The sequence below is a fragment of the Terrapene carolina genome, unplaced genomic scaffold (assembly GCF_002925995.2).
Source record: "Terrapene carolina triunguis isolate 2854851 unplaced genomic scaffold, T_m_triunguis-2.0 Scaffold211, whole genome shotgun sequence".
Taxonomy (NCBI): domain Eukaryota; kingdom Metazoa; phylum Chordata; order Testudines; family Emydidae; genus Terrapene; species Terrapene triunguis.
Genome location: NW_020664562.1, coordinates 11,700,762 through 11,713,261, shown reverse-complemented (window position 1 = coordinate 11,713,261; position 12,500 = coordinate 11,700,762). Strand labels below are relative to the sequence as shown.

The following is a 12,500-nucleotide window of genomic DNA, read 5'->3' as shown; positions in this document are numbered from 1 at the left end:
TTTTGCTTCATGAGGAGCTTCCCCAGACCTTCCTTTTAATCCCTGATTAAAGAATGAAAGTAGATATGCTGAGACACAGTTCTAATGCTAATACCTCTCATGACATAATTATGATGTATTTATTGTACAGGCTTATTTTATTTCTCTGTGTTGTCTTCTGCAACAATGATCACTAGGCAGTCAAAGGGAAAAGCAAAACAGAAGCTGTGGTTCAAACTGTATCTGAGAGACAGGCACTTACATGTTTCCCAGAAGCCATTACACTCTGTAAGGCGTACTGTTAATTACCCAGGCTGAAAATTCCAGTGCAATCAAAATTTGTCGTTTGAGAAGCTGGTCCAAGTTCAGGGAGTCCAAGAAGCTGGCATCAGTTCACTCAAATACTAAAGACCCTTAAGGTTATTGGATTAAATGCCAAATATTTTCAACAGCCCCTGAAGTCATCACATATTTCTTGGTATCAAAAACAAAATTAACAACCATTTCCATCATATTTACTCTATTTCCTTTCAGCCAGATGCCTGCCAGTGTGTAGCACAGAGGAGTGTTTTCTGCTATATCAGTCTTTCCATCGGTGGTGGCTGCACCATGTTCCACATCTCCACACGGGATCCCTCTTTCTCCTGCCGGCTGGGGCTGTAAGTCCCTTGAGTCGCCCGTTTGTTGGCAGCTATGACGGAAATCACAACTGCCAAGAAGAGGATCAATAACAAGGCCAACGTTACTGAGCCAATGGCGGTGAATATGTTCGAGATCAAGTCAGCTGTTAACTGAAAGGATTGAAATAATTGCAATATAATTGATGTTAAGAACATAGAGGCACACACACTGGAGCTACCATGGTAGGAAAACATTCTGAAATAATAATTTCAAATATAATGTAAGATCTAATATTTTAAAGAACATATTTGCTAGTAGAAAAGTAGATTAGCCTTCCAAAGTTTGGTGCTTTAGGTCCCATGGAAAGTAAATCTATTGCAGCATGTTATCTTTTGAGCACCTACCCAGAGCTGAGTGAATCGTGTATAATCACTAGTTTATTTTACAGCTTTCTTTCTGTTTGCAATTTGTGAGCAGATTGTGTTTTTCACAAATGGAGTTAGTATTCAGAAATTGTTTGCTGAATTGTTTTTACTAACAATTCTTTGTCCATAGGTAGTTCACAAGCAGTTCATTGCAAGTCTTTGATATTTTAAATTTTAACAGTTTTCATTGGATACATAGGCACATGGCATTTCTTTTTCCCTCACTGGATGCATCAGGTTTCTGGTGCGAAGACTTGCACTTACAATTTCAGATTTTGCTTTCCATAAATACTTTTGTAAAATACACCGTTCCTTTGAACATTCCTGCCAGTACAGTTGTTTCCTGGAATATTTGCATAATGCAAACACACAAACCCTCCCTGGGGACTGCATCATCAGGTAGTGGAAAGACTTGGGTATTCCACTGACCCTCAGACTTATGCTGATGGGAATTTTGGTAGGGCCACCTAAGCCAGACAGCTCTAAGGGCAGAGACCAGAGAAAAGCAGCCCACTGATCCTGGATGAGGGTTGAGTGATTGATAGGCCAACAACCTATCCTAAAAAAGTGGTAGAAACACAACAAGGTAGCTATTCTAGCAAACAGCACAATAGACACAATAGGGTTGGCGGATCCTTGTTTGGACCCTAAACGATGTCTGGTGATGTAGGAAGGTTTCAGATTGAGAACACACAAAGGACACACATGAACATAACTGAAATGCCTTTGATGGGAAATTCAAATCAATAAATATTCACAGAAAACATTTTGTAGTATCCCCACAGATGGACTACTATGCATCTTTAATTATGAAGACATGCCCATGTTTCCATAATTCCTTTTCAGGAAGCAATACAGTGCAGGATGGATATATAGATTGTATTCCCTTATACCCTGTTTTCATACAGCAATGGGAAAGGTAATAACATCAACATGCACCATGTACAGGCAAACAAATCTGCCAGAAACACTTTTTAGTGTTGGATTCTTGGCAGATGAAAACATTTGTTTAAAACAGTCTTTCTGCAGTCATGGAAGCCATTGAAATGATGTGGGTGTCATGCAAAAGTGGTCCCTATGGACAGAATGACCCTGCAAGGAATTGGTCTTCCAGGCAGATTTTGCCATCATCTTTTGATTTGTATTACAAGTGACAATTGAACTGTTGTAGATGCACATGTGCTTGCGGCAGAACTTTCAAATCCAAAATGTTGAGAAACAGAAACAGCAGGTCAGAACTCAAATCCCATTTCCCAGAGAGTTAGGTACAGCTTGTTTCAGAATACCATTACCCACACTGAGTGATCTGCTTAATAGTCATTCCGATGGAGTATGCAGGGATAGTCCTAGTGCTGAGGATAATACTGCATTCAGAACAGGGATACTCTAAGCTGGGCATTAATTCTCTATAAATGCCAAATATACACATCTTGAACCCCACTGTTCAGACTCTTCTGCAATACAATGACAGCGCCACAGGAAAAATATTAAAAGAATCTTTTCTTTCTGGATTTAAAAAAATCCAGCTACAGTAATGAAAGCAAGTTTGGCTCAAGGTCTCTCCTAGGGGGCTTTACGAGCAGCTGCAATTACTCTCTCCTCTGCCCTTGATTGTTAAATATGACTCCTCTATGATTTAAAAATAATTAATTTTCCTGTATAGAAATAACCTACTCCAGGTGACAGACCACACAATACCCAAATACCTGAGATGAGGCAACACAACATGTCAGTCTACTATATTATTGTGTCATACTGGAAATGTCATTTCATAAGCTCTTTAGCTGGCATTTTAAAAATATTGTTTTCTATTTCTGTTGGAGATTCAGTTCTCTCTGTGTGTGTCTGTATGTGCTTATATGGCCCTCGTAGTACCAGAGCATCACACAATCATGAATGGATTTTTATCCTTATGACGCCCTAGGAGGTATCACCTTCATGTTACAGATTGGGGAAGTAAGGCACAGGTGGATTAAGTTAATTGCCCTGTCTCCTGCATCCCAGGCAGTGCCACTAGTTTATCCTTTCCCCTTACTCACAGTTAACTCTGTGTTCCTGGGTTTGAATGGGACCATCTGTACAAGTTATTGTGCTCAATACAATGCTTACTAGCTTACATTTAATAGCTCGCAGTAGACAAGAAGTCAGACTACAGAATCTAATGGTCCCACCTCATCTTAAACTCTGTGAATCAGCAATAGTGTAAATCCTATTATAACTACACCTATGAAGAGACTTGAATCAATAGTAGATTCTAAGTTCATGTCCGATCATGGTATTTTTTGGAGATGAGATTTACACACACACACAAAAATTGTATGGTAATTTATACGATGAAAAAACACAAATACAATAGGAATAAATGTCAGAATTATCCAAGCTGAATTCATACTATATACTGATCAGCATAGAAATACATTTCTGTTGTTTTGCAGTAGTCATTCTACTTAATTTATCACTGAATTCTTATCCTTGTGCATAACCATTCCGTGCCTGGATATTCCAGTCTAGTGCAATAGAAATTACTACAGAAATGCTATTATGGAGAGGAACACTGCCTCTTCTGTATGCTTCTTGTGTTTGATTTAGGAGCATTCTTGACTGGACAGTGACCTACACTGGAGGAAGCCAGTGGAGCTACAGATGTTCCTAGAATTGAAACCTGTCAAAACATCTCAACCTGATCCAATCTGTCAAGTGGCTACAGCTTTGAGTAAGATTGTAGAGCCATTTTCTCTCATAAAGAGACATATTGACCAACTTTACTTCTCTGTTCAGTGTTCACTGCTGATTTTCCAATATTAAAAAAAATCATCCTTCCTCAATCCACTCGGCTAGGTCCTATTGAGCTATTAAAAACTGTGGGTCATGGACTGTCCTCCTGATCTGTCAGCTCTCATAGCAAAGCTCAGGTTTACAGTGCGGGTAGCCCGATTAGCACTAGCAGTGAACTGATGTAGAGTTGCCAGAAGGTTCTGTAGTCTGGTCCCATCAGGATCAACTGTTTCTTCACTAATTGATTGCTGAACAGTTAATTTAATTTGGAAAACATAAAAGAAATTGTATTGTCTGAAAAAGAAAAGGAAATCTCGAATGTGGGCATCAGGATTGGCTTGTCACAATATATGGTAGTGATGACAACACTTGGAAACATGAAAAAAAAATCTTTCATGGTCCCAGGAAAGATGAAGCCCTGAGCAGCATCTTTAGGAACATAATTGTCCTGCTTTTTAAGGGGAAGTGGTGTCAATTAACAAACCCACAATAAAAACATGTTTGAATAATGGTAGGGGCTGGATTTAAAAGCAGGAAATGAAGAATTAAAGTCACACCTCTGTCTAAACTCATCCTGTTATTTTCCCTGGCTATTGCCTTGCACTTTGTATGGAGCCAGACTGTGAACCCCTCACTTGCATTAGTGAGCAGTTGCCCACATAACTAGTCCCTTGGACTCTAATGCGATTCCTCATGTGAGTAACTGCTTACCAACAGCAATAAGGTGTTCACTGGCCTGTGATACATGTAAGGTCATCCACTATTCTAAGACTCCTGCAGTACTGAGGCACTGAGTAATATATGGGTAATGTCTCCGCACAGATCATCACAGCAGTACATCACTTTTCAATTTAGCATCACATTTTGCTATTATACTATGCCAACTTTCCCATGATAGCTGTGTTAAGAGCTCCATCTTTGATCTGAACATTAGGTCATGGCCACTTGCTTTCAGTATACAATATGCTTAATCGGTTTGTCACAGGGCTGTAATGGGATCCAACACAAGCAGTTTTCCCTAGAGCACTAAGAGAAGAGAGAAAAAATATCCTGAGAAGCAAGGAAGGATATGTGGTATATTTTATTATGTCTCAGCACAAACAAATTGCTACAGAACACCTGGAAACATCCTAAATAGGAGCATGTTGTAAAATTATTCTTCAAGACAGCTGGTCATCAGAATGGCCTAAAAGATAATGTTATACTCAGTGGCTGCCTTTCAAAATTCAATATTTGCTAACAGACACCATGCAGTTGCCACAGTTGTTTTCTAATCCAAGTACAGTGCTGTTTACAAATAATTAACTGTATGTACGGAACAGATGTAATACTAAATGACTAATGTTAGGTAATATCGTAAAGATTATAATGGTGACCAATTTATAGGCATGAACTGTGATGTCCACTCCCAATGTGAAAAATTATTGGCAAATGCTTGCTGCTTAATGGTGACCACTATAGATGGAGGAATGACTCTGAGGTACTCCGACACCATGGTGATGGGCACAGCATAGTGCCTGAATGGGTGATGTAATTTCTTAAATTCTTTGCCTATACTGTAAAGCTTGGATCCTGCAAACTGTTCCATGTCAGCAGCCTTTGTACTTGCATGAAACACCATGACTTCACAGGGGCACCATACAGGCATAGGGGTCCATCAACATGGAGTGGCTTTCAGGATCAGGACCTGCCTATAAATATCCAGCAGCTCAGTATCCAGCATTTGGGAGTCACAGCCTTATCTTCATGTTCACCTCAGTCTTGCCCAAAAAAAAAAAAAAGCTATGTTTGGCTGAGGTTTTCCAAGGGGCCCAGGGGAGTTATCCCATTAAATGCTCAGTGGGAGCTGGGTGCCTAATTCCCTTAGGGCTCCTCTGAATCCTAGCCTTTATTATTGGTTCATTACACCTGTTGCTACATTTTGCATTTCATCCTACTGCAGATAACAATCATCAACAGACCTTTACTCGGGGCTCATTGCTTTGTGAGTTAAAGAAAAACTTGTGCAAGATGGTATTTTTATACCTTTTTAAGCAAGAAAATAATAAAAGTCAATGTTACTCAATTAGTTCTTGCTGAAAATTGCTCTTAATTAGCTACTGGACTTAAGCAAAAAGAAACTCGATGTTTATGTTACATCATTCACTAAATTGGGCTAGAGATTTTTAACATAAATTACTTGAATCCATTTGTAATTCTTTAATTGGGTTTGTGAATGGCTATTGTAGATTCCAGACTGTGGACGAAATAGGACACTAACCTGATGCTGTGTTTGCAGAATTATGTCAGCTCCATTCAGTATTGGGAAAACAATAACCAATAATATTGATAATACTTCCCTAAAAAGTACGGAACTGTGAAGTCTAATCAGCCCAGATCTCTTACATCTAAGGAACAGTTACACTTCCCTGAGCAGTTAGGCCAGAGGTATCCTGTTTTCCTGGGTGCTATTGCTGAGGATTTGTAGGATGGTGAAGTGAAGGAAAAATACTGGTTTCATCTAGAGCATGCTTTAAGTCATTTAAACGGCAGCTGAGTGCTGTGGGGTAACATGCACACAAACCTTCTATGGCAGTTTGCACTTAACAGACTGTGGAACTCACATACACTGCAGCAGGAGACAATAGTTGAAACTTAAGGGCTTGCACTGGCATGGTGATGAGTGCCCTCAGCTCCCCTGACTGCGCAAGCAAGGCTAAACAACAACCTTATACTCAATAACCAATAATCACTTACATTCCCCAGATTCCAAAGGCTTATGTATGCACTGTCCACAGGACAGCTCTGGCATGCATCCTCCTCTAGGGTGAAAGGTGAGAATCAAGTCCTTTAACTTTTAAAAGCCTACTAAGAGTACCACGCAGGTGATTTTGTTAGTGCACTCTAGAAGTACATACTTAGTTCCCAGCTCCCATTGTGTAGTGTGTGGGCAGACTGCTGGATAAGCAGGGCCCAACTGCAAAGCCAAAGCCACATAACATACATCATTCTTTTGTAATCGCTTCTCACTCTTTGAAGAAAATTTGTAGCAAAGGAATTTCTCCCTTCTGAAAATTAATAGTGTAGAATGGGGTGGGGTTACATGAGAACACGTTTTGACTGGAAAACATTTGAAAAATGTATGGCTGAATTCTGGCTCTGGGAGTCAGTGGAGTGCTGGGGTGGTGGGGTGTAGGGGGTAGTGCCTGAGGAGATGTGCCAGGAGGCATTATGGGCCTCATTCTCTTCTCACATTATTTTATACTACTGTGGCTCTAGTGGCTTCACTGGAATTAATCCTGATTTATGCAAACATGAGTGATCAGAGAACTAGGCCCTGTGTCTCCAGGTACGGGGAATGGGGGGGGGGGATGCAGGCCAAAATGGCTCTTGCTGTATCTGTGCAAAACGAGCCACATGTGCTCCCCTGGTGCTGCCATCTTGGTGTTTGCTGTTGCATAGGGCAAGTAGTGACATGGCCTGAGAATAAATGTCTTTGTTGGGGCATGTGATGTGTCCAGAAGCACGAGTGGCAGCTTTCACTCAGAAAGCACAAATGGCTGGATTCTGGCTGTCTCTAGCACAGGAAGCAGTCCCCTTTTATTCCAGCCCCTACATAGGAGCAGCCATAATCGGGCAGTTTAGCAAGACAGAAACATCACTGGCAGCTTTAAAATATGGGAAATTGTAGAGCCTCTGGAACATTCCCTCCACTGCCATTTGCATCACTTGCTTAGAATTGTGCAGCTGCCGATGTGCACCACCAGTGTTCCTTGATCTGAGTAACAGACAGGGGGACCAGATGTCCTGATTTTATAGGGACGGTCCTGATTTTTGGGTCTTTTTCTTATATAGGCTCCTATTACCCCCAACCCCCGTCCTGATTTTTCACATTTGCTGTCTGGTCACCCTAGTAACAGATAACAAATAATACTTATAATACTTCCCTAAAAAGTACTGAACTGTGAAGTCTAATCGGCCCAGCTCTCCTACATCTAAGAACAATTACACTTCCCTGAGCAGTTAGCCCAGAGGTGTCGTGTTTTCCTGGGTGAGTAACCATGAGTCCTGACACTATTGGTCAGCTTATCGCTTAATTCCTACTGAAGCAAATCTGGTCCATGTCTTCATGTTTACTGTTTAGAAACCAAAAACATTTGCTACAGTAATGAGCAACTATTGGCTTGAGTAGCTCTAATCTATGTCAGAATTACTTTAAAGTGGGTGAGGGCATATAATGATAATTTGACCAGTCAAAGAAAAGCCATAAAATTGATTAAAAAAATCATAGATACACTGATCACTAAGGATTTGCAACCTTCTTATCAGAAAATTATTCTAAGGTTGGTTTCCAACAGGAACCCCAGTAGTTCAGTAAGAAATCCAGCCACTTGTACACAAACCTACTATAATGTGATGCACTGATAACCTCTGGCTTGGGGCATATGGGGCCCCACTTTATTTATAACAACAGTAAAATAGCAATAAATTAATATCTTGACTTTGTTCCAATACCTTAAAATGGCATTAAATTAGCAACACATGCAGGGCTAAATGAATTTTCCTTTTTCTGTTTAAAATGCTGTGAGTTCTTTACGTTCACAAATGAACACTGATTTCTCTGGCTAGAATCACCTAGAATAAACAGCTGCCTTTCCAATATTAAACATCAACCAGCAGAGTCTGAGAGCTGTGCAGACCTGTATGTTGGTTTCTCTATCTAAAAAAGTAGACACTATGGACTCAGTTGAATTTAACAGATTCATGTCTACTTGAGCTCTATTTTGCCCAGACTTTTGGAGGTGAAAAGCTTTTTCTTTAACTCACTCACGTAACGACCATTAGTCTAATTCCTTCAACCTATCATTTAAACCTTAATTTTATTTTATCTATTTTATGGTTTATTAATACCTGCAATGTCGTCTCGCTGAATGTTATTCTCTGAACCTTTTTTTAAAAGAGTCTCAGAAGTAACTAATCATAATCATCACTGTCAACTCTCCACTGAAGTACAGAACATAGGCTGAATGGCTTAAATGCATTGCATGATCTGAGTAAATTCCTTTCTTGGAACTGTCAAAACTTAGTTGTCTAACAGCCATTTGTGCTGGCGATTTCGCAAGTAAATGTTGGGGGACAGCTGGTCGTAGCTATTGTGATCAGTCGCTAAACTGGATTGTATTTTTTTAATTTACAGTCAAATAGTCTGTTTTTTCAAGCAAGAAACATCTCATCTGTGACCTCCCGTTAGAAAGCGAGCACACATGCAGATGATTGAAATCTGTGGATTTATCTGTCTATTGTAATCTAGCCTAGCAAGGTGAAGAATGAGAACATTCATTCTCACTGGAAGAAATTCTGGCCCTATTGAAGTCAAAAGCAAAGCTCATTTTTACTGCAGTGAGGCCAGGTTTCACCTACTGATTTCAAGGGGAGTTGAGGACTGAGCCCTATAAGAGTCTCATATTAACAGTGAGGCAGATGTCATCAGCTAAAACATGGGAATTACAAATGTTGGCCTCAGTCCTGCCATCTGATCTGCATAGTTAGGACTCCTTATGGGATTTTGCTCACGTGATTCAAACTGCAGGATCAGGGTCATCATCAGTGTTCCTAGAGCTCTTAAAAATGGTGCAATGTGTAAACCAAAACAAGCCACTCTCACCAAAGTTCCAGTATTTGGTTGCAGCAATAGTCAGTTAAACTAACGTTTTATTTACATTATTAGCCCATGGAAATCCAGATTTGCTGAACTCAGTAGCTGACTCTAAAGAATGACTTATAAAGAACGTAACAAAGGACAAATAGATCTAAAGTATATTTTCTGTAACTGCTTGCTATATTAATATCCTGTTTGTGTTGTATTCATTGTACAATATTGGTTGGTTAATGGAGGTGGTCTGATGAGGCAGCATTGCATTATATTTGGGATGGTCTTTTTAGACAGGAGGCAACCTAATAAGAGTGATCTTTTCTAAGAGTGATCTTTTCTAGAGGGGTTCCTATGTGTTACCTACACTGAGTGCTCTGGTTCCCATCATGTATGTGCTTAATTTCAAGCATGTGCATAGTCCCTTAAGCACATGGTTAAATGCTTTGGTCTGTACCTCGCAGGATTGAGTCTGAAATGCCTTTTCTCCTTCACCATCACTTCTCCATCTCTGGAGCAGAAGGCTTCAATTGGCTGCTTCAGGAGAAAAGCCATTATTAAGGAGTAGGCTTTTAGCATACAAACTGATACTGTTTTGCAACGACTGCCAATGCTAATTTTACAAATGTGCTCAAGTTCTGTTCAGGACCATTCTGCTGGTGCTGCACAGATTGAATGTACAGCTTCAGTGTGTTGTTATCAGATGCCTTTTAAAATTCTACTGACAGCCTCTGGTGTAAAACTTAACCATCTGCTTCAATTTAAAAACACAAGAGGGCAAATGCACTCCTCATGTAAACCCCTTGAACTAAATGAAATTAGGCTCAGGACAAATTTGGCCCACAGTTGCTAAATCTCAGACCAGGCAAACAATAAGACACAGTGTTTTAGTAAATGTGTCAGTCTCTGTGGATTGACATTCCCTCCAGTTTGGGTAAAGCTTCTAGTTATTACATATAATTATTACTTGGTTTATGGTAGCACCACAGCACAGTATGTTAGGTGCTGGCCTCATATATAGGAAAATAATCTTACAACATAAGGCTCGACACCTGAAAGGTAAGCATCCACACGGACAGATCCCACCACAGGATCGAAGCCTCAGAAGACAAGCAATTTAAGAGGATGGATAAAATATCCTGTCAAAAGATTATTTAAAACAGTAACTATCTCCTACTGCCCCCTATCCAGCTATATTTAGCTGGTTAATTTCTTGTAGGTGCCATGGCAGAAAATGGGTCTTGAGGAAGAATTTGGAGGAGCTAAGGGCAGAGGCTTTACAGGTCTGTTTAGGAAGGGTGTTCCATGCTATGGGCTATGTGGAAGTGGGTTGTGGCTGAAGTGGATGAATGGGGAGCCAAAGCTGTCATTGGTGGTGGGGGGAGGAGTGGAGGGCAGGGCAAGGTGTTGAAAGCTAAGAGCAGGTAAGTAGGGAGGGGCAGAAATACATGAAAACTGATGGTGAGGAGGATTTGGTGCTGCACAACAGGGAAGAAATGGAGGGATTCGTTGCAGAGGGTGAAATGGTTAGAGCAATGGGCAAGGAGGGTAATCTCTGAGCAGCCTTTTGTATGGCTTGGAGTGGGGTGATGTGGGCATTGACGGAGAGAGGACAGAGCAGAGGAAGAGGTTGTAACATTCAAAATGGGGGATCATGAGGGCCTGCATGAAACGTTATGTTGGAAGAAGTGGCAAGATTTGGACATAGATGAGCTGGGCAGGGGATCAGGAGGGGTGGATGATGAAATGCATCTGGATTACCAATCTGCATGGCAGGGAGCATGCTGAACTATTTCTAATGTAAACCTTTCATTTTTTTGAACCTTAGACTAATTCACACATTTTTTCTCATCTGGAATGAACATTCAGTGCCTAATTCTGATCCCCTTCGTGCTGGTGCAAATCAGGAGTAACTCCACTGAAGGCAGTGGTGTCATACCAGCACTACACCAGTCCAGGTGAAACTGGAATCAGGCATGCAATGCTTAGTGCGTATCAACTTGCACTGTTTTCAACATATACAGTCAAATCCCGGCCCCTGTGTGTGATCCCAGCTGATTTCATTTGACTTTAATGGAATTGCACAAGTTTAACAAAGGGCATCTTTTTATCATCTGGCCCCTAGTCACTAGTCTCTCTGTAGAAATAATTTACCTTGTGAATGAAGAATATTTGTTCTGACCAATTCCAATGAAAGATCTGTCCAATCCAGATCCTGCAGACAGCACTACAATTCCAAGGCATGCTGTGGGCCCTGCACGCTGTGCTCCAAAAGATGTACGGACACAATGTTTGTTACTAGAGAGTTCTGACGGAGGAACAAATGCCATTGGTCAATAAAAATAGAAGAACGCTATGGGAACTGTATGACCTCGCTGTGACTAATTTCTGTATGCAGACAGCGTAGGTGCATATTGTCACAGTGAGCACAAATTGTTGTCCAATCCTGTGACATGCTGAGCATCTTCTGAGAAGCAATGGGCATTCTAATCTTCCACTGAAGCCAGTGGGAGCTGAAAGAGCTCGTCATCTCTTGGCCAAAAGCTCACCTACTCACATATGGGCATGATAGGCCTTAAGATTGGGATTTTCAAAGGGGCCCAAGAGAGGCACCCAACTCCTGTGATTTTCAGTGTGAGTTGGGCACCTAACTCTCATAGGTCCCTTTGAAAGTCTCAGACAAAATGAACATCTTCTCTTTGCCATTTGAGGTTAGTGTAAATATTCTATGTGGCTATTGTACATTGTATTTGCTATTTGCTCACTTCTAACGAGATGCCCCTGCCCCCCTCTCCCCACAACAATGTAGTGCTGAGAAGAGCGACAAGATACATATGTGAAGCAAAAGGTTTGGACTTAGCTTCAAGCGAGGCCTCCATTGGTGGTCACAGATAGATATGGGCAGGGAGTGTTTCTGTATCCCCCCCGTCTCATTATAATCATTACTGATATGGCAGGTTTACACCAGGGCCGGCTCTGGCTTTTTGGCCACCCCAAGCAAAAAACAAACAAACAAACAAAAAACGAGGCGGCCAGAACGGCAAAACAAAAAAAAAAAACCGGCGGCGCGG

The 12,500-nt window shown here is 40.9% G+C and overlaps 1 protein-coding gene across 1 annotated transcript in view; it reads right to left on the bottom strand.

Annotated features, from left to right (window-relative positions):
- Positions 1-554: 554 nt before the first annotated feature.
- Positions 555-12,500, bottom strand: part of LOC113407347 (protein crumbs homolog 1-like) — a 203,212-nt gene continuing 191,266 nt past the window's right edge. The window contains exon 11 of the mRNA XM_029912437.1: positions 555-770. Coding sequence (XP_029768297.1) covers positions 555-770 — 216 coding nt within the window. The remainder of the gene's footprint in view (positions 771-12,500) is intronic.